Source organism: Lissotriton vulgaris, chromosome 6 (genome assembly GCF_964263255.1).
Source record: "Lissotriton vulgaris chromosome 6, aLisVul1.2, whole genome shotgun sequence".
NCBI lineage: Eukaryota > Metazoa > Chordata > Amphibia > Caudata > Salamandridae > Lissotriton > Lissotriton vulgaris.
This window is the reverse complement of record NC_141694.1, coordinates 157,982,021-158,004,936: the sequence shown is the minus strand read 5'-3', so window position 1 is coordinate 158,004,936 and position 22,916 is coordinate 157,982,021. Positions and strand designations below refer to the sequence as shown.

Genomic DNA, 22,916 nt, shown 5'->3' with positions numbered 1-22,916 from the left:
AGCCACAGGACCAGTAGATCTGGTCTCCCTAGGGTTCCCGGCTGACTCTTTCATGGATATTTACTGAGCCGCTGGTGACGCTGCGCTACTGATATTTCTGATCCGTGGATAATTTCAGATAATCTTAAATGCAGGGCACAAGTCCAATAAAAAGAAGTGGGGGGACAGACAATATGTAAATGACCTCCTAACGCCAGGTGCTGAACGTGTCCCTGTGTCTGGAAATTACCACGGGACACGCTCAGCATATTTCTGTCGGGCCCAGGAGGGACGACGTCTACCCTGTGAAAAAGAGTGGGGGGACGCCGTGTACCAGCGTGTACCCCCGACTCGAACCCTGCTTAAATGCATTGATGATCCTGAGCGATTGATACCAGGCCACAAACAGTAATGTTCCCTGAGGATAGTTCTGGGGTGCTTAAGAGGAGTGTGGTCTGGTGTGCATCCCATCATGCTGTGGCGTTGATGCCACCTGGCTGCAGACCGCCAACTCTAGGGTGACCGACTCGCCGCCATTTTCGTTGGTTTCAAAACACTGGTGACAGACCGCCATGCACAGTTTGGCAGCCTTAAAAAAAAAATTACTCCCAAGTTCTCTGACATGTAGGGGAAAACGCGGGATATCGGGGCACGGGGGTACTAGGAATGTACCCACAACCCGGGCCATCAGACACTGCCACACGATGCTTCGAATATAGGCCGCATTCCAAATACACTCTTCCAACCTAGCACAACCGTGAAGTAAAGTGCTACCCCACTAAAAGGTGCTTAGGCAGCTCAGCAGTGGCATGAAGTGCTATATAAATGCAGTGCAATACCCTTCTCCCACCTTGAGGGTTCATTACCAGCCCCCCATATGCTGGCGGAAATTCTACCAGGCCATAAGGGCATAGTGAAAGCTACTCTCTCATGGTGGAAACAGAGAAATTTGGGGGAAGCCCAGCCACCCATATTCCTGTTATTGTGGTTAAGATGTTGTCCCACCACGCTGCAGATGGAAGAGCTGGCATATAAATCCCAAATCGGACTTGAAACCCCTTTTGGTACTTGGTTATTGATTATGTTGAGCTGCTAATAACACTATAGTAATCATGATACTGAACTTCTGGTGATGAAGAGCCGCTGATGTTAATTGGCCCAGGATGCAGGTGCACCACTGATTATAATCAAATCTAGGAGCGGCCCTTGCAGGTAAGAGTGGTGAGGCGGTGGGGTGCAGGGAGGGGCTCGACAGACAACAAGGGTGAGTTAAATACATAAATAATTTTCCCTCGTCGTCTGTTGAGTACACCCCCACCCGCCCCACTGCTCTTACCTGCACAGGCCGCTCCTGATCAGTTCCCTCCTAGTCACGATTTTGTTTTGCTAAAAAAATTGTAAAATACATTTTTGAAAAAATGCTGCAGTTTTTACGAAAAACCCTACAAAAAAGATCATTTTATTTACAAAAAAATGTATGACGACCCTCTTTTTATTGGCTCTCTCCTGCCACTTGCACAGTAAAAGTAGGGTGAATATTAGCCCCGCAGAAGGCACATGCGTTTACTTCCTCTATGGCTTATCTGGTAACGCTACTGCAAATGTACAGGGCCCCACTCATATACAAATAGCCTGCCTCAACTTAAGGGAGGAAGTGACTGCTAGAGAACAAGAACATCAGGCATTTGCATGATCTGCTCTCCCATTCTGTGGTGTTCCCCCTCCTCTTCCCCCATTGCGGCATGCTGCCTGTGGACCCCCCTGCACCTTTTGACCGCCTACCTTCCCCCTGCTGACCAATGTCACCTCTGACCCCTTTCCTCCATATCCTCTTGACTCGATCCCTCTCCCCTGTTACTCCACTGTTCCCCTCTATGGCCCCATCGCTCCTCTGCTTCCCCTCCCCCATGTCTTCTGTGCCTCTCTCCTCTAGCTGCTCATTTGGTAATCTTCACCCACGATTCCACTGGCCCCCCACTTAGACCCTGCACCCCCCCTTAGCCCATGCATCCCCCCTTAGCCGCTGCGCCTCCCCCTTAGCCCCTGCACCTCCCCCCTTATCCCCTGCACCTCCCTCCTTAGCCCCTGCACCTCCCCCCCTTAGACCCTGCTTAGCCCCTGCACCTCCCCCTTAACCTCTACACCCCTCTTAGCCCCTGCACCTCCCCCCTCAGCCCCTGCACCTCCCCCTTTAGCCCCTGCACTTGACCCCCTTAGCCCCTGCACCTCCCCCCTTAGCCCCTGCACCTCCCCCTTTAGCCCCTGCACTTGACCCCCTTAGCCCCTGAACCTCCCCCCCTTAGACCCCGCACCTCCTGCTGCCCTGTGTCACTGCTAGAAGGCAGGTTGTGTGCTACCATAGACAGGGAGCTTTCAAACTGAAATGAGCACTCTGGTCCTTCTGAGGCGCAGTCCTGCTGGATACTCTGCAAAGTCACTGACCCTACTGTGCCTCTGATGACACCGAGCCACTGAAGATGCTGAGTCTTTAATACACAGTCACTTATAATACTAAGGGGCATATTAGCAACAAAATGTGCTTAGCGCTTTTTTTTATCGCTGCCAATCGCTGGATATTATCGCAGAGATAACGAGCTATTAGCAACGTTCATCTCAAGAGCTATAAAATATCTGATGATAGCGGCTCAACGCGTGAATATTGCTGGAAACCAGCGATATTCAGGCATTATCGCTAATGGGGACTTAACCTGAATATCCACCTCCCTTTGGATATACAGGTTATGTCTGAGCAGCGGTAGGTTCTGGCGAAATTCGCGCTTAGCGCACATTTTTTAATCGCTTTGCCTGCCTTGCTAATAGGCCATAGCTGTGTTAGTGACTGCTTTCAGTCGCTAACAGGTTGGGTACACCCACTTTGCATGTCATTAGCGATAAATATCGCTGACATACAAAGAGGGTCCCAAACCTGTAGCTATCGCCTAGAAGCTGTTGCTAACTGCTGTTAGCGAGAGCTTGCTAATAGGGCAATAAAAATATTGCCGCTTCAGCGGGAAAAAGTCCTGCTAAAGCGTCGATATCGCCCTTGCTAATATGCCCCTAAATCCCTGGGGATGCTGGGTGATAGCTTATAACTTATAATGCAGAGCTAGCCAGAATGTTGCTTCAGCAGTGACACTGAGTCATTGACAGTACTGAGCCTCTATTAGCTTTGTACCTAATAGTATTAATGATGCGGGCCACTAATATGTACTAAAGAGGCAATAAAATACTGAAAAAATAATTTTACGGAACAATATATGATACTGAACTATTCATGATGCAGTGACGCTGATGATATTGACTAACTATACTAATAGGTAAGATACTGAGGCACAGTCTAATAAGATGTTTTAATAATTTTAACATTAGTTAGTGGCACTATTAACATCTTAACCACAGTTATAAGAATGTTCTCATTTTGGGGCTATTGTTACAAAAGTTCAGTTTTGATTGTTGAAAGAATTTTGAATGCTAGTAAAATTGATTAGCAAATTGAAAATCAGCCACAGTGATCTCCGTCACTGGCTCTTATCCATGTAACTACCTCAGGGGATAATGTGAGCATTGCAGCACTTGGCCACACATATTTCAGTCATACTTCTTCACCAATTTTCCTCCTTTAAAATCTCCATTATACTACTTTTTACAAGCATATTTTTAATTAAAACTAGTATCAGGTTTAGCAAGCAAACTCAGCAAAAAATGCCTAAAATTGTACATTTTAGCTTAGTTTTTTAGGGTATTACTTCAAATCCTATGCAATGTCTCAAATCTGCAATCCACTGGGCTAGGGCAGCTTCATCAGTGAAAAAGACAAGCGGTGCATTAACTTTACACCTTTCTTGATCTTTTAAGCAGCCCCAAATATTTAATTTGTAAGTTGTCTATGAAACCCTCTCTCTGATATCAGTGGGAGTGCTGAGGTCCAGTCTTATGAGCGAGCTAGAAACAGGCCCAACGCGCCTAGATTTGGATGGGCGCATGAGAAGCTCACCTAACAGACTGCTTTTAATCATTTGAGATCTGGCTTGACAGCACAATGGGCATTGGTCCCACCTATAAGAGTATTGCTCTTCCACCTATTGATATTGCTGTTCGGTCTATCATTCCCCCTCTTGTGGATTGTAGGCAATAGTGACTGATTTACACTTCAAAATTATACTGAATTATCACACATTAAATGTATTTTATAGATGCATTGTATACAGAATGCAATCGTTTTCATTTCACTGCAGCAGGCTTTTTTAATGTCTCACTCAAGACGTATACTGGAAGCCATGTCTATTGACTTTGATAGTACTTGTATTCAATTGCAGGCCTCCAAGTGGAGGTTGATTCTGGCCAGACTCACTTCCCCTTTGCTTAGCCTTCCTCTGTTGCCCTTCCTACCCTTACTCCTTTTCCCTGTCCCACCCGGCCCTTCCCCTCCACTTCAGCGTAAGCATAATGGAGCTTTGGTACGGCATAGGTGAGTCAAGAGGGAAGTGGCGGGAATGTGTGTTCACTGCTCAGAGAAAATCAGCCAGGATGTGACCTGTGAACACAAACGCCACTTCCGTCCTTCACCCGTTCACCCTCATTCCTCTCCCCTCCTGGGATCACTAGCAGCAGCAAGGAGAAAGAGATGAACTAAGATAACGCCATGGTTGGGGGAGGTGAAGAGGCAGCCATAGAGGATCACGAGGGACGCCAAATTTAGTTTCACCCAGGGTGAAATAAACAAATGTAGCCCTTGGAGTGGTTCCGTATGACAGATTCTGACACTTTCTTTAAAAAAAACAATTTGGAGGGAAAACAGCATTGTGTGATTGATTTTGGGTCAGACTGTGTTTCTGCCAGAATCGTCCCTCTGGCTCCACCTGCGGAAACCTTGCGCTGATGGCCCCACGGACTTCGGCTGTAGGTGTAAGTACATCAGACCGTCCGCCTTATGTTGAGCAAATGGGCCAATGTCGTTTTTTTCCCCTTCAGGATTGCCAGGAAAACCCTTGGGGAGAGGATATAGCCTGACGGCTAGAGCGGTCGACCTTGAAGCTGGGGAACCAGGTTCGAGTCTCTCCAACAACGCTCAACATCCTGTGATTCTGGACAAATCTCTTCTCCCTTTGCCTAACAAAAATGAATGTGTCCTTCTGTAACAAAACTGGTGCTCAAGTAAAGTGCTCTGATACCTGATGACTCAGGTCTAGTTTGCGCTATATAAAATACTCTAAATAAATTTAAAAAAAACAGAAAAAAATAGAATGACCCCTATACCATAGGAGAAAACTGCCGTGGTGTCAGCATAATTCTGTTTGTTTAACAAAAGCAAGCTCGGACTTTGGGAATCAGTTTTTGTAAAACAAAAAGTTTTGCTGAGCTGCCACTTGGAGAATTTAGATTGCCTTTGGAAGAGCGACTGTGGTGGAAGCTCCACTGAAGTCATAGAGATGTTTGCCAGGGAGACAAAGATTTCCAAATAAGGCAGGGAGGCAGTCTGCCTGGAAAGGGAAGGTCTTTATCTCCACTCCCTTGGCAGATTGCAGGCCTCCATCCAAATCCTAAATCAGGAAGAACCAAAAAGCATGCCAACTGATTCACCCCCAAACTCAAAGCAGAAAAACACAAATGCAAACCTCTGGAGAGACGCAGGCGCACCAGCAAAGACCCAGGCAACTGCACAACCTTCAAGACGGCCGTCAAATCCTGCCACCACGCCATCAGAGAAGCAAAGAAAACTGTCCTCTCGCCTCACCTTCCATGGCAAAAAGGATGCTAAGACCAACACGCTACTTGCTCAGGAAAACATTGCATTTTCAATTTAAAATGGCCACCAGCCCTGGACAGCAGCCAGCAAAAAAGAAAAATATCCACACAATGTGGCCCAATTCACAAAGGTAAACATGCACTTTCCTGTAAGTTAACTCTTTTTCGGTATTCACAAACAAATGATATAATAATATCTTTACCACTTTGGAGACTCCGCTGTCAGGCGGAGAACTCTGCACATAAAAAGATAGGCCTGCCACTAGAAAGTTGTCTTCAAGCAGCACAAGCTAGAAAATTAAAAATACATTGCAACAAACCAAACTGTTTCTTGACCCTGCACACAGTTGCTTACCGATATTGTTTTCACCACATCAACCGATCACTTCCCTAAGAGTGACTTTTCAAAACAACCACCCCACAGATGACCAGATGCTTAAGGTCTCCTTCCCACACCCCCAACAAAGCTTTTTATCAAACAAAAACTTTAAGAAGTGCTGGCAAGGACTGTATTTATCCCTCTTCTGTTCTTCCTATAAACTATAATCACATCCTGAGAAGCCCAACGTCGTGTGAGAACATACGTTGAATGGGACCCCTGGGTAGACCCATAAATTGGACTTCTGATGAATACCGCAAATATCTCATCCCTTGCTGTACAACTACACTCTTTCCTCCTCACAAAATGCACTTGGCATAGTTATGATACAAAAAAATATTTAAAATAAGATACTAGAGCGCGTGGAGTGCCCTGTGCCTGGACTCCTCACCTGTGGGTCTCGGTCCGTGGAGTGTAGAGGATTCGGGCCCGCCATCATGAGTCTGGCATGGACCCGATGGGCTGTACTGAAATGGAGAGTGCTTTGTGACCTGCAAGAGCTTTACGGACTACTGTGGTCTCTCACTTGCAGGCGCAGAAGGTACGTCTGAACCCCCCAAGTTCCCTCTTGATCCTGAAGCGTGGGAGGCGAACTGTGACCGGGCCCTTGTGTGCACTGACGTATTCAAGAGGGCCCCACAGGGGACGCGTGGCCCCGCCCCCCGATGAGCCACGCCTGACTGCATCTCCCTGGAGCCTACAGGAGGACACAAGTGTCGATACTACATATGGCATCAATTAGCTGATTGGAGCTCCTTATACTCTGGACTTGCTGGTGACATTATAGAGTGCTTGACGCCTTGCCAATATACAATCACAGGGTCTGCTGTTGCGGGGGCTGGCGACACAGGGCACCTTGAACTCAACAAGACACGTGTGTGTGCACTAGCTATCTTTGTCATCCCAACCACTTATCCACATGCCCCATTTTGCACCCCACGGAGATACTGACCTGCTTCCCAGCCCCCTGCCCCCCTTCCCTCTTTCCTCGCCTGGGGACTTGTTTCTCCTGTATTAGACTTATGTAACTCTAACTATTGTAACCATGATCCCTCTCCCCTTGTTGGGGTGGGATCCAGCATGTATACCCTGGAGTCTCAGAGACCCCTCTGAAAGAGTCCAGAGCATCAAGAGAGCCACACACAGCGGAGGTGTGGGAATGGCGCCCCCTGCCAAAGCACTCCCTCTCCCCTTCTTGGGGAGGGATCCAGTTTCTATACCCTGGAGTCTCGGAGACCCCTCTGAGAGAGTCCACAGCGTAAAGGGAGCCACACTCAGCGTAGGTGTGGGAATGACACCATTTCCTCTGGGATCACAGCACACCGGACGTTGGACACTGTTTTTCCTTGTTTCCCGGTTGTGTTTCTTTCACCCTCCCACTCCTCTTTCTCTTTTTCATTCTTTGTCTACCTCCCCTGCTTCTATCCCCTCTCCCCTGAATCTCTCCCCTTACCTGCTTTTTCCCTTACATATGTTTTAATGCATGTAACTACGCTCCAGCAACTTGTAACTATTCTCTAAAACTGTGTAACTTGTAACTATGTAATTTGTAACTATGCTCTGAAAAAATGCTCGTCCTCATGTAAAGCGCTCTGATAGCTCCGGGTCTGGCCAGCGCTATATAAAACTTTTCAAAAAAATAAAGATGACCTCCGGTTTCAAGCCTCGAGCCAGGGGCAACCAATGCCCTCAAGCAACCGCCCGATGGCCTGAGTTGCATGTACAAGTGTAGACTAGGTAATACAAATTACAAAAAAATTAGATTTCCAAAAAAAGATCATAGAAAATATCGGAAAACAAAAATATCTGTTTAAATTCTTCAATGTAGCTAAACTAACTTCTTAACTATTGTAGCTTTTCTTAGCATAAAATGGGTTAAGTGCTTTGATGCAAAAGTAGATGCATGTAGATATTTTTAATGGTAGACATTATATGTGTTTTCTTCTCACTGCTCATCTCATTAAAAGCTGCTTGGAGTTCAAAAGTCACTAGCAGACATCGCCCCCTATTCAACATGCACATAATTATAGGCATAAATTACTCAGCCACCTATTCTGAGGAGCGGTGTAATAGTAGGGTTGTTTGGACCCTATCACAGTATTCAGAATGGTGTAAACAATCCACAACTTTTCCCCCTGCACATTTTGCCTGGCAAAATCTAGTGAAATTTACAGGCGAGAAAACTCAATGGAACAAGGAAAATTGTGCAGAAATCAGTTGTGGTATCTCCAATACCACATCCCTCACTCTGAGCAGGAAAACTCAGAACTGTGTGGTAATTTTGTCATTGCGGGAAAAAAAACAAGACATGGTAATGGAAAAGGTATTTTAATGCGTTCACCCTGATGCTCAGTAAATCCTGCTTAGTAAATCCAGACTACTCAGAACTAGGGCCTTGGTGTTTGGTCATGTGGTTTATCATGGCAAGAAAACGAATCGTCATTGGCCGGATAATTCATTAAGGCTCCCAGTTTTATGGTGTTTATTTTTTAGACATTTCCCTCTGTAATTATCCATAGTTACTTTTTGCTCTTTTTATCTGCATTTATCCATATTATGGCGCCTATTAGGATGGCGGACGGACCTGCGTCCGTCCGCCACCCCCGAGGTGGAGGGACCGTCCGCAGGGGCAGCGGCGGTCCCTCCGATGGAATTAGGATGTGACCACTTAATATTTAACATTGCGGCGGGTGCTGCTTTAAGCAGCACCCGCCGCAAAGTTAAATGTGCATGCTGTGCATTTGCATGCACAAAGCGGCAGGCACCCCCCGCCCACACCCCTGGGGCCCGCAACAGGCCCCCAAAGAAAAAACCGGATGCCTTTCCGTGGCGGCATTGCCGCCACGGAAAGGCATGTCCTGAAGCTTATCCTAATATGGCTGGCGGTGTCTGACCACCATATTAGAGCTTTTCCGCCACGGTCGGAAGGCGACCAAAGCGGAAAAGCGGCGGACGGTCTTCCCGTCCGACGATGACCCCCCAGCCATCCTAATGTGGCAGGGGTCTTTTCATTCACCGCAGCGGTGATTCCGCATCAGGATGCGGAATCACCGCAATCCTAATCGAGCCCTTAGTTTGGGTTTTATGAAAAAATTTACCTGAAACTAGTGTATTTCCACATTTATTTAAATGCCAATGGTCAACTTGAGTTTGGATGCCATGTTGGTTTTAGTTCTAGAACAAGTCATAAATAATATATTGATATTATGAAGTACACACATATGACAATATCATTTATGTATGGTTGTATATCTGTGACTGCTGTTTAAAGTTTGATTAGGACAACTTGCCCCTTTTTATTCCCCTGTATAAATCTGTTCAGCTGCTGACCTAGCAATCACGATACAAGGAATCAAAGATCACTCAAAAGAACACCTATTTTACGTATTTTTGCATATTTAAAAATAAATACAATCAGAGAAATAGTTTTCTGTCTGTAATAATATGTAAAATGGGAGTCTTACTCATTATTCATTATATTTGAAATCTCACCTGACAAAAAATATTGCACCCATTACCTGAGATTTTCGATACATACAGACCACCAAAATTATGAAAGTTACGAAATAGCTAGCTATTAAAAAGACAGCCATACATATAAACCTTGAAGCAGAAGGTTGGTGATGTCAGGTGAAAGTAGTTTCTTACGAATTTTCCTTGTACATCCAGAGATGATACACGTGGGTTAAATGAACATATCCAGTCTCATTTACATACGCTGTAAGCTCTGACATCACAATTCAGAAAGCTGACACCAAAATTAACAGCCAGCAGTGCTCCCAAGCATGGCTGTGTTGGGGGGTTTATTTTTGTGTTCAAGGGCGAGTTTCCACATCATGATGGCTAAGAGCAGCGTGGCCGAGAGGCGGTCCCGATTGGAGGGGGGCGCTAGCAGCATTCCAATAGGAACAGCCGTGAAACTACCGAGAGGAACCAGGTGAGGGTCAGGCTTTTTTCAGAGGGCGATGGAGCGTGAAAAATCGCGGAAGTAACAAAATGGAGTGTTTTACATATTGAAATGGGCTGAATGGCTGTGTAAGTAGTAGGACTGCTGTAAAATGCCCGTTTACATCCCTGAATTTGCTTTCAAGAGCAATGCAAAGTTAATTTATAACTGCTGGGGGAAAAAACAAACAAACACAGGAACCAGAAAGTCTGAATGTTTAGATGTGTTCTTGTTTCCAAAAGTACACGACTAGTTTTCGAAGCACATGTTATATGGTACTTTTCACCCCAGTATTGACAGTGTGTCCAGTGCAAGCAGTGACTACTGACCAGGGCCCTGTGGTATCGCAGGCTCGGCACAAACGTGACCAGCGCGGTGCCTCATGGGAGATCAGAGGCACGCACACACTGCGGGCGGACACTGCTGACAGCAAAGGTATGGCTCTCCCTCTGTACCAATAAATGCAAAGTGCACCTACCAGCGGCTTCTGTCGTTCCTTCTGGGGGCTCATGACGACACCACAGACTGGCAACGAGCCCGAACGGATCCCGCCTGCACTGCTTTTCAGGGGGCCGCCTCACCTGCAGCGCGCGGCCAAGAACCCGATTCCCGCAACACAGAGGGAAAGTGGCCTGCACGCCGCCCTCCAGCCCGCGGTGGGTGGCTACATCCCGGTGCCCTGTCAACCAGGATTGGAGGTAGGAGAGCAGCGCAAACAAAATCATGCGCTCCTACGCACGCTCTATGCTCCGCTACTGCCAAGGGTGCCTCAGGCAGACTTCCTGCGCGCATGAGGGTTGTGCAAGCACATGATGCACCCTTCACGTACCTCAGTCACAGAGTGGCCCACGCTCCTGCTGCTGCTCCGCCCCTAACACTCTTCTACCGTCAAGCAACCCCTCAAACAGAGTGTCCTGCAACTAACTTCACAGCAACACGAGCACTGGTGTCCATCCCGGCAACAACCTCCTACCCATCTCCTGCACAGGACAAGTCAAAGGTTTCGGCGTTTCCACACCACCTCTGCGGCCCAGAATCTCTGGCTGAACTCCAGGAATGACTTAGTGAGCTGCCCACGGGCGCATCCACCACTACCAGCCATGTACCCCATTTACAGACAAGCAGACTCTTACAAGTCCTTAACAATATGTGTCTAGACCTTCTCATTGACCAATCCAGTACCGTTCCTCCCTAAGCCAGGCGAACCGGCCATGAAATGGGCGGATTGGAAGGGGTACTTCCTCAACTATTTATCAGCAATGGAGAATGAGGGGGAAGAAGCTGTCTCCAGCAAATGGAGGAAGAAAATACTGTTCCACAATCTTGGCCAAAAGGGGTTACAAGTGTACGAGAGCATGGTCGAGAAACCAAGAGCGGCAACTGATGAAGATATGTCCCAACATGCATTAGATGATCTAAATGGGCATTACCAGCCACTCATTTGAACAGCCATCGATAGATACAACTTCTTCCAACGGAAACAAAGCGACACAGAGACAGTGGAGGACTATGTCGCAGCACTGAAAAAACTGGCTGTAAATTACAAGTTCGGCCATCGGCACGATGACTTAGTAAGAGAAAACCCTTTTTCATCTGCCTAATAATGCATCGCAAGCTCAAGTTAGGCTGGAATTCGGTTTAAATAATCCGCTGTATGTACGAAAAGGTCACACAATTAAAGTCTGGAACAGAATTAAAAACGACCAAGACAAATTTAATGTCCCAGTTACTGTGGAAAGAAACTAATGGAAATAGCAAATCACCTGCCTGGAAATATCTGGATGCGGCTTTGGAAGAACTTGAGGTTAGGGGGATATCTCAAGAATCATTTAAGAAAGTTATTAATAAAATAACAGCTCACTTATCGCTGATAAGTGATAAAGCCACCTTTGTCAAAGGAAAACATGCATGGCAGATCATAAATGGTTTCTCAAAGACGGTGGTACAGCAATACCTGGATACTGCACGGTCGCTGAAAAATAAACACATTTTTATTATAGCACGATTTGGAGTACTGCCAGGTCTATCCCATGCACCACCCTGGAAAAAACTTGAAAATGACACATTATGTAGGCTGTGCAAATCAGGGGAGGAAAACATTATTCATTTATTGTGTCTCTGTCCTGAATTAAAAAATGAAAGAGTAACCATACTTAAGAGACTATTTAACGAAAGAGGGATAAGGACATGCAGACAGGCATTGATTCGATGTCTTTCTTCAGATGATATACTCATACTTGCACCAAGCTTGAGATAATCTCAGCTTAGTTTTGAAGTATGGCCTAAGCTTGGCAAACAGCAGTATCAGGCTCTTAATGTTTAAACGATGCACACACTTGGACTTCCATGTTGAAGCTGCATTGTATGTAACATTGTTTCTTTGTACTGCTTACATCCTCACATTGCTGGCTTTCTTAGAAAGACACCCACAGTACTCCTAAAAGTGTGCATGAAAAATTGACCTTGACTTCCTTCAACCTTGATTTCTCTCTTTCTTTCTACAGATGCATCTCTTTCTTACCTTCAATTCTGAGTTGCCTCATCACAGTCTCATGCTGGTCTGCCTTAATCTCTCCTATTGTAATTCTACAATTGGCTGACTCATCATTTAATAGATTACAACCTTTCCTATAAAACCCTATCCTTGCAACCTAACACTATCTAACCTCCACCAGCCTATATGTCTTACCCTCCAATTCACCTGAAACCACCTAGCCCTCACTAATGATCACACCTACGTGGTATTAATATAATCTATCACAAGGTAACTGAAATAAATGCATGTCACTAACTATTAACAATACCCACTGGGTTCACCACTAACCTTGGTTTCCGGAGTAGTGTGCACAATATAAATAGAAGTACAATTAGATGACAAAGCTTGCTATTTAATGTTGTTAGCTGACATTTCACCTTTGACAATGCTTGTTACCAAAGTTGAAAACCATCAGCAAAAAAAGAGAAAAAATATGGCTATGTTGCCAGTGTTGCAGCCATAATGGCCGGTCGCAGTGTGGTGACGTATGCATTTACAATTGATTGTTTGTTGTGTATATATATATTTTTTTTTTCCAAATGTCTGATTCTTCTTTTGGAGTGGTAAATCAACTAAAAAATAAAAGGTGCTGAAAAGCACACCGTGGAGGAAATGAGTGGCATCGTAGCAAATTGTACTGCTGTCCCTCCTAAAAAGTAAAGATTAGAAATTTTAAAAACGATATGCGGTGGAGCGAATGAGCATTGGAGGAGTAGGGGCTTTGAAGTATCGGGCAAGCAACTAAACACTGCTGAGCAGAGTGAAGCCGAACAGTGGAGACCAGTGAGGGTGGGGGAGCAATGGAGGAACTAAGATGTAAAAAAAAATAACATTTACAGAAAGCAGAAAAAAATTTATGAAGTTGAGGAGGGGTAGGGAAGTGATGGACAAGCTGAAAGGAGAGCAGGGAGCAAAGCGGAAATCATGGGTGAAAAGCAATGTGGGAGAGTACAGATGCACTCACATTGAGTACTGATAGAAAAGAAAACCTTATTTCCCTAATGTCAGCTGTGGTGCAGGCATGAACAGATTCTCCCATTTGTCTATGGGAGCTTGTGCTATGGCCAGATACGTCCGCAGCACAAGTTCCCATAGACAAATGGGAGTATGCTATCGCACCATATGTGGTCGCATTGTAATGCTGCCGTTGGGACTGCCAACCGGAGGTCGTCGGTTCTGATCGCAACAGTGTCCGGCCGACGTGAGTCCACCCGACATCATAATGAGGCCCCGAGTTTTAGTTCTTTCGATGGATCTTGCTGTGTTGCTGTGCTCAGTGACAGGTAGGTGTATCTGTCACTCAGAAGGGGGTGGAACAACTTGGCGAAAGGACCATCGCCTCATTCATTCGATGGGCAACCCTGACACACAGCTCAGCCTAGGAGTTTCCAGGAAGTCCAGTTAGGATTGAGTTAGGATTTAGCAACTATTAACCCAGTCTACAAAATTTGATTTCTGAGTGATTGAGATTTAGTATTTTTTTTAAAATCTTTAAGCTAATATACTCTCTGCAAAAATAAATAAAATAATTTCATCTTACAGACAATGTAACGTTTACCAATTTCTTTCCATAAATTATAAAGTTCTGAGCTGCCACCAAAGAGGTATTAATATAAAATAATTCATTTTAGCCCCTAGTAATTACTGTGAGCGCATTCCAATTTACAGTGTGTTTTGCTCACTTTGTTTAATGAGAGAGTCCATCCTGAGCCGCAATGCCACTACCTCTCTGAAGGGAGACGTTGCCTTTTTGGGGGTGGAGGAGGGAGATGGAAGAGGGGAGCAGGGTCAAGGATAATTTAATTATAGTTGGTTTCTGTTTGTAATCACATAGAGAGCAAAAACAATTAAATATAAAGCACTGATTGTCAGAAATTAATATTCATTTAAGCCTTTCACATATTTTTTGTTATTTTCATTGATTGGGTCCGACAAATTACAGGAAACTTATTTAAGTACTGTGAATAAGCATAAATGCAATGTCGTGATTGATAACATACACAAGGGTCATAGGAAGGACTACAACCCACTGAGTTCCAATACCTTATGAAGTAACTCAGCCTTTGGCCTCATTCCTCTGTATGGAGATGGAACTCTTCCAATGGCTTGCACTATCCTAGTAATGTACTGTAGACAGAACTGTATCCCTTATATGTGTTCAGTAGTGAGATCTGCACAGTCTCCATAATATAAGTCCATGTAAAAAAAATGTAAACTACTTTAGCCCCTGTACACATAGGGATTAAACTTTTTTCTGAAGTTTGAATGTCGCCTCAAAAGTTGTAAACTTTTAATTTATTTTCATTTCCTTTTACCACAGGCTTGCCTTCACGGTTTTCGGATTGCACTGCCTATGCCTCTTAGGCACTATGACGACTGCCATCCTTGAACGAATCAGCACCTTGTCCATCAGTGGCCAGCAGCTACGCCGCCTCCCCCAGCTGTTGGAAGATGGCCTTCCCAAGATGCCCTCCACTGTCAAAGAAAATGATGTGCCCCGCCTTCTCCGGGAACCGTATATTGAGACAGGGTACCGCCCAGTGGACCAGGAGTGGCGTTACTACTTCCTCAGTCTCTTTCAGAAGCACAACGAGTCTGTCAATGTCTGGACCCACTTGGTAGCAGCGTTCACTGTTCTTCTGCGGTTTAAAATCTTTCTGGGATCGGAGGCGTTTACGTGGGGATTTATATCAATGCCGCTGTTTATATATGTCTTGGCCGCTCTCACCTACCTCACCTGCAGCACTTTAGCTCACCTGCTGCAATCCAAGTCCGAACTGGCACACTACACCTTCTACTTTTTGGACTATGTCGGTGTTAGTGCCTACCAATATGGGAGCGCCTTGGTCCACTTCTACTACAGCGTTGACCAACTCTGGTATGAAAAGGTGGCTTTTTTCTTTCTACCTGGGGCCGCCCTCCTTGGTTGGTTGTCCTGTGTTGGTTGCTGCTACGCCAAATATCGGTACCAGCGCCCTTATCCAGTTATGAGAAAGCTATGCCAGGTGACGCCTGCTGGCGTGGCTTACTTACTAGACATTAGCCCTGTGATCCATCGTTTCATTATCTGCCAGCAGGTTGGCTGCACAGAAGAAGCCTTGCAGTACCACATACTGCAGATCATCTTCTTTCTCATTGGGGCATATTTTTTTTCCTGCCCTGTGCCCGAGAAGTTCTTCCCGGGCGCCTGTGACATTGTAGGGCATGGCCATCAGATCTTCCATGTGTTCCTAGGACTCTGTACCCTTTCGCAACTGGAGGCCGTGCTCCTGGATTACCAACACAGGCAAGAGTCTTTCCTCGCGAGGCACACCGAGGCCTCCACCTACATTGACTGCACCTTATTTTTTGTACTCGTCCTGATCAGCACCGCAACTGCATTTTACCTGCGCTGCAAGATTACGGAGCGACTGAATAGGAAAGACTTATAAGAGCACAGTTCAAATTTAAATACACAGCTCAGTTGAAGCCAGTTAAAAAAGGACCATGAAGTAACCAATTGTTATTTTGTTTTTTATACTTATGAGTTATCTACACCCTGTTGCCTTGTTGAAAGCAGCGCAGCACTGTGGAAAATGCCTGCTGATCAGTAGCCGCACTGTACTGCGAACGATAAACTAAATCTGGGGGCACTTACTTGAAACTTTGCACATATAGCAGCCAATTCTGAGAAGCACTTATGAGTACAGGAAGCAGTCCTACACGCCTTTGTGAATTAGGCCGAAACATCCAAATCCCTATTAGTAAAAGCACACAGTCAATTCTAGTTGTATTAATTGTATATGAATATGACTAGTACATTTGATTCCTACTTAAAATGTATTGGCCTGGTTCACATGTAAGAGAATGTAAAAGGGTACTAAAGGAATACCCTTTCATGTACTCCCACATGCCGTTGTGGATCGGCCCTGGGTGTGGGCTTATGAATCAAACGGCACTTTAGCCATTGACTACCTAGACGTACAAGGCCGGCACAGTGCATATTTACACAGCAGTAGAAAGTTGTGCAAAAAAACACACAAAAATTGCTCAGTTTAGATGCATAAGGGATCAAAATAAACCAGACCAAAGTGCAGAATCTTCTACCCGCGAGCTGCCCAGGCGTGTCCAGTTCAACTAGATTAATTTTGTTGCTTAAAAAAATACCAGCTGAACCAATGGACATTATTAGGATCAAATAACCAGTTCCATAAGGTTGCTGCAACTGTACCTCGGATAAACAGTTTACAGTCGCCCGGAATTTACACCAGGGCAATTTTTGAAGGTACCCCACCACCAGTAAAAGGTCAATGAAGTGACTCAGCAAGCCTGCGTTGGTGCGGGTAGTGCCGGGATCCCCACCTTTTATGAACCCTCTCTGTTTACCTCCGCGTCAGAGTGGGAAGAGCCAGAGGGACATCTCTAGCGTACATTAGCGATGAAAGACTACCAGTGACTTGGCAAATCCCACAGAGGTAGTCTTGAGGCTTTTGGGTGCTGCACACCTGTGCTTGATGTCCTTGGAGCAGGTATTATCACAACATGCGTTACCCATATCAGGCGCTCTATTGCCTCTCACCTTTAAAGAGCACTTAATCCTGCTGATCGTGAGAGGCACAGGTTCAGTAATGGTGTAAATTTGTAAGTGCACATCCTAATCTACAAACAAAGCCCTATCTGGGACATATGAGATTGTCCAAGATTGGCCCTTCACTTTAGGGAGTTCACTTGGAAAGAGGCACCACATGGCATAGGATTCTGGAGCTGGGCGTGAAATCTAAAACGACCTACAAGAGAAGTATGTAATCTTTACAAATTTCCAAGTCAAAGAAACCCAGACTGACAAACCTCCGACTTGTCACATTTTCAAAATGACCAGTTCCATTTTTGGAAATAAAAATAGATCTATAATATAGCAAAATTAAACGGATTTTGTATTGAATTCCAAGTTTGGTATTAACAATAGGCCGAAAACCTTTCTTAGTTCCAAACGAAACAGGAAATCAAAGTCTAATGGAAAAAATATGAAGGGATGCTGGAAAACATTTGAAGAAAAATCCTTTTACCATGTTTGCCACAACATAAGCATATCTTGCAATAATGGGGGAGGCCAGGCCGGACAGGAGAAAGAAGACAAGATGTAGAAGTAAGAGGGTAGCAGAGAAGAGATAATGGGTATGGAAAGGTAAAATAAATTACAAGTCAGTAAAACACGGAGCAGTGCAGAAAACGAAACTAAATAGGTGTGTTAGGGAGTAGGAGGAGAGAATAAGGTGAGGAAATAGGCTGGAGAGTGGTTCAAGGGCATGAGTCAGTCACCATGTAAATGAACAACAAAATGATGCTTAAAGTAGGAGGGAAAAGGAAGTGCAAAGAGGGAGACTGGAATCCGAGAAAACGGCACTCTTAGCTGTTGGACTAGGGTCTCCCACCATGAAATAAGAAGTGAAAATGATTGAATTCCATGGAAATTGGCTGTGTTCATCTAAAGTCTGGCAAAACGAATTCATTGATACAGTTCGTCAGAGTTAAGTCCTTCAGATTAGAATTGTGTTAAGAATTATGTTCACAAAGCGAAATCAAGGGCCCGAGTCACGAAGGTGTTTCTGTGGCTAACAAATACATAAAATGTGGGCGCCTTGCATGAAAGCAGCCATACTACCTTAGGTGTATTTATTGATTTCAGTTGCTCCTTCCTGTTTGCCCACCTTGGAGGTATATATTTTGTAGTTGGCATGTATGCCTCAGAATTGCATCCTGACCTTGGTCTCATGTCCCATACAGTCAGGGCCCACTGGTAATCATATCTGTGTAATACATTTCTTCACACCTTCTTCAGTCACCGCTGATACTTATTTCCCTCAGTTTCAATCTCCTCAGAGGAGTGTAACAAGGCCAGTATGAGCAGCTGTATTTTCACTGCATACTGCCTCAGTACATGTTCAATAACAGTCTTTATGCATGGAAACCTCTGCCTCACCACTCCTTAGAAGGCATAACTGAAACTGAAAACACACACATATGATGTGAGCAAACTCCAGTCAGCCATCTTGATTTGCAGGTGTGTGTCTGGTCGTCAATAGCCCTTTATCTCACCCTGGAATGCTCTTGCATTGTGGACCTTGTAATAATGTATTTCGTAGTGTGTCTGCTATGTCACAATTGCATCCAGTTCTTGACTTAAGAACGCATATGCTCAAGCCACTATGCATTTTGGTCAGTAGTTATATTGTACACCATGCATAAGTGTGACGTATTCTTGAACGGCCAAGAGCAACACACACGCCCAGAGAAAAGCTTTGACAAACACCATGAAGTTAGTAAAACATTCCTAATAATAGATAAGATATGTTTTTTATATTATTCATTTACACTCTATATGCACTGTTAGTTCTCAGAATTAAAAAATAAAGCAATATGTTTGTTTCTTTTAAAAACGTCATATAATACAATTTTGTCATAATATTTTTCTTTGTTGCAGTGATGTTTAAATAAACCGGTCCCATTATCATGTCAGTCACAATAAGTGTAGCGAAATAAAATGAAGGAACCACCTAACTTATTTCTTAAATACCACTTTAAATAGTGATGCTCTTATTGAAATGCTGTTGATTGTTCTCCATGCTGCAAAAAAGGCAGGGGTGTGACTGATCTCCTAGTCGCTAGCATAAGCTTCAAAAGGGCTTCTAGCAAGATCTGTAAAATAGACCTCTAGCAATAGCTGTAAAATGGCTTCTAGCAAGAGTTGTAAAATGGCTTCTAGCAAGAGCTTCAAAAGGGCTTCTAGCAAGATCTGTAAAATAGACCTCTAGCAATAGCTGTAAAATGGCTTCTAGCAAGAGTTGTAAAATGGCTTCTAGCAAGAGCTTCAAAGGGGCTTCTAGCAAGATCTGTAAAATAGACCTCTAGCAATAGCTGTAAAATGGCTTCTAGCAAGAGTTGTAAAATGGCTTCTAGCAAGATCTGTAAAATAGACCTCTAGCAATAGCTGTAAAATGGCTTCTAGCAAGAGTTGTAAAATGGCTTCTAGCAAGATCTGTAAAATAGACCTCTAGCAATAGCTGTAAAATGGCTTCTAGTAAGAGTTGTAAAATGGCTTCTAGAAAGAGCTATAAAATGACTTCTAGCAAGATCTGTAAAATGGCTGCTCCAGATGGAGCAAATGGTTGTTACCAGAAGGCTGGTGAATGCAAACTAACGAGAAGCTGCATCAGCTCCAGGAGCTGACCAGCCGGGCTGTCCATCAGATACTGAGATAACTGCGATGCTCTGACGCCCCAGCTGCCTGCTCAGATTCTGAGGGCTGCAGTCTTCCTGATAAATGGTATTAGAGACCCTAACAATTACCTGGTGTATTCATAGTCTGGGCATTTTGAAAGTTTATCAGGGACAAGGGTCAAGGAAAAGCTGTGAGTACAAAGATTGTATTTCACTCTTCTGAAGGGACTGACTTCTCATTGACAAGTGATTTACTATACAGTGGAGTAATTTAACTGCTAAAAGGAGTTGCAGGGATGTCCTTGATCATGTGTGCCCTTCCAAATACAGTTTTCAGTTCTGATCCTTTCAGCTACAAATCATTGCTATCAGGTGTTAGTATATTTTGTGCAATTGAAATAAAACAAGACTACCACATCTAGAATGCATTAGGTTGACACACAAAAGTGCTATACCAGAAATTGTGTTTGGAATGACATGGAGTGAGGTAGTCGCCCTAGGATGCGGACTCTGTTTCAATTAGGCACACAAGTAGAGGGAGGCTCTGGCTTTCCAGGATTGATGGAGTTCTAAGACTAATCTCCACTCCCATTGCAAACAGTATTATCAAGGGAAATGATGTGTATCCTCCTTGCCTTGTCTTCTTTAATGTATAAACTGATGATACTATGAATCCCCGCCATGTTTCGTTAGATGCTATAACATATTAATGCATGCATTTGTTGATTCACACATGTACCCCGTTCATTTTCCTCACAAAAGATCTGGCTGCCTTTTAAAATGCAGATACATAATTGTAACCAATATTGGTGTGTAGAATTCATTTAGGAACATTTTGTTTTTATGCACCTCAGTGTTTCCATACTTGGACAGGATGAAATTATAATCATCATGCTAGGAGAAGGAGTTTCAAAAAGTTACCTTTCTAGGGATAAGCAAGGAGAGGGTCTGACCAGGTGGTACGATACATCCCCTCTAAAATGGGCATGAGGTGGCAAGGAACAATTAGGGCATACTGCACCTAAGTATCATGCCAGGGCTTGCTCAAGTTGGTACTCGTGTTGGTAATATCTGCAGGAAGGCCAAAGATAGAATGCACATGAAGCCTTTTCCATGCAGATTTACTGCTCTGAGTGTTACTTTGTAAATGGCTATAGTGAGATCAATTACGCTAATCTTAGTGGTAGCATCAGTATCCAACTAAGAACATATTACAGTGCACGGTACCAAGTAACAACACAACACATTAGGGTTACCTGATGATCCCGGTGACTGGGGCCAGCATGTTCTAGTCCTGAGCAAGAATTTAATAGCTCGATGCCTTCTGCTGTTTGTAGTTTTGGTTTGTCTCAGTTGAAAGAGATTAAATAAAGTCCTAGATTACAGTGATCATTTCATAGGCAACCTGGACTGGAGCCTGTGTCCCCACTGGCATGGAGGTGTCTGTGAACCTCATTTCACAAATAAGGAAGCCTTATTGCTGGTCTGACTAAATAGTCCAGTGTGTTAAATATGTTAGAGGACCCACACTTCTGTCCCTACTGTTGGCCTTGTGGACCAAAAGTCAATTATTCCCAAACTGCTTCCATACTTAACTCAACATACTGTTGGATCAACAGCCTTGTTTTATTGTTTAATTTATATAGTTTGTCCTCAAGAGCACTTAACAAATACTACATAGATGGTACATCATTTATGCTGTGAAAATAAAGATAATATTTGCAAAATGGCTGGCAATTTTATTGAGAAGCAAAACAAAGAGGGCTTGTGTTGTTGCATTCTAGGTGGCTGTCAAGTCTTCTTAATCCTGAAGGGATTGAGTTTCAGACCTTAAGTCTCAACAGAGCAATAGCTTCTGCTAGTTAGGGTGGATTGTCAAAAGAAGGGTAAAGCTAGAATGTAGTGGTATTCTTTGGTGACAGGTGCTAAGTTTAGATTGAAAGAAGAATTCTCTACTTCCACAAACTCTTCAGTGTGCAATGAACATTGGGGCATATTTACAAGCCTCTGACGCTACAGGAACGTCACTTTTTATGACATTTCTGTGGCGATAAACTCTTTGCCTTATTTACGAAGTGGCGGAAAGCCGCGTAATGTGACTTAACGTCGCCTTGTAAATAAGGCCCCCTTTCACACTACACTTAGCAAGAAAGGGACATGCAATGGGTTTTGCAATGGGCATTCTGCTGAAACACCAATAGATTTTGATGCTGCACCATATTTACAAGGGTGGCGTAAATAGTAGGCAGTGAAAAAATTAAGACCAGGGAAAACCTGGTCATAACATGGTGAAACGAGGATAAATGCTCAATTCCTGCACATGAACTATCATTAAATAATGATGATTTGCAGCACTCATAGGAGTAACAGATAGCCATTATGGATTGTTTATGTGCAAGAGGCGACACCTACCGACACATAAACAATCATATCCCCCAACGCAGACACCCTTGTGCTATGGTTCAAGGGTGCCTGCATGGCGCGAAGCAGCTAGATTTAGCACCAGCACTAGGGAATACTCAGGGGGTGCACCGCATTTTTGTGAATAAGGCACATCCCTGGGTTTTCAGAATGGCTGAGCGCAGCACTAACAATGTTTGTTTTTGCCATACTTCGCGCTTCCCTTGTGAATTTGCCCCCTTGTTTTTCAGGTGGTAATATGTCTCGCCGCAGGATTGCATCTAGCATAAGTCACCCAGTAATTCTATAAAACCTCTGATGTGAGGTGATTGCTAGTTCATACACTAAAGAGTGAACACATATGGTAAATTCTCTTGTACAGCAATAGGCTCTTGAACATTATATCTCAAGAGGTCTCACCTAGTTCTTCATAAATCTATGATAAGCCTGGGACTGTGTTCTGTGAGCCTGTGTCTGGGAGGCATTCACCGCCTGCTTCCAAGACGGGGAGTGCCTGCTGTGTTTAGAGAAAATTTGTGAATCCATTGTGCATAGAGGCTCTTTTAAGAGGTGCCTGTATTTTGACTGAAATTCTTATCTTCAAGTTTTAAAGACACATATTTCACAACAATTGCCCATTTTCAACTTCTCCAGAGTCTTACTCTGGTGTACTATGTGCATTGAGTAGTCTGGCACTGTGGGTTGTTGTAGGCCTCTGTGTCTGGGAACTACGC

At 44.3% G+C, this 22,916-nt stretch overlaps 1 protein-coding gene across 4 annotated transcripts in view; it reads left to right on the top strand.

The window, feature by feature from the left end:
- Window positions 1–21,499, top strand: part of PAQR8 (progestin and adipoQ receptor family member 8) — a 359,347-nt gene extending 337,848 nt beyond the window's left edge. For all 4 annotated transcript variants that reach the window (XM_086926196.1, XM_086926195.1, XM_086926197.1 and 1 more), the window contains one exon: window positions 14,906–21,499. In XM_086926196.1, coding sequence (XP_086782322.1) covers window positions 14,955–16,016 — 1,062 coding nt within the window. In that variant the 5' untranslated portion in view covers window positions 14,906–14,954 and the 3' untranslated portion in view covers window positions 16,017–21,499. The remainder of the gene's footprint in view (window positions 1–14,905) is intronic.
- Window positions 21,500–22,916: the final 1,417 nt, after the last annotated feature.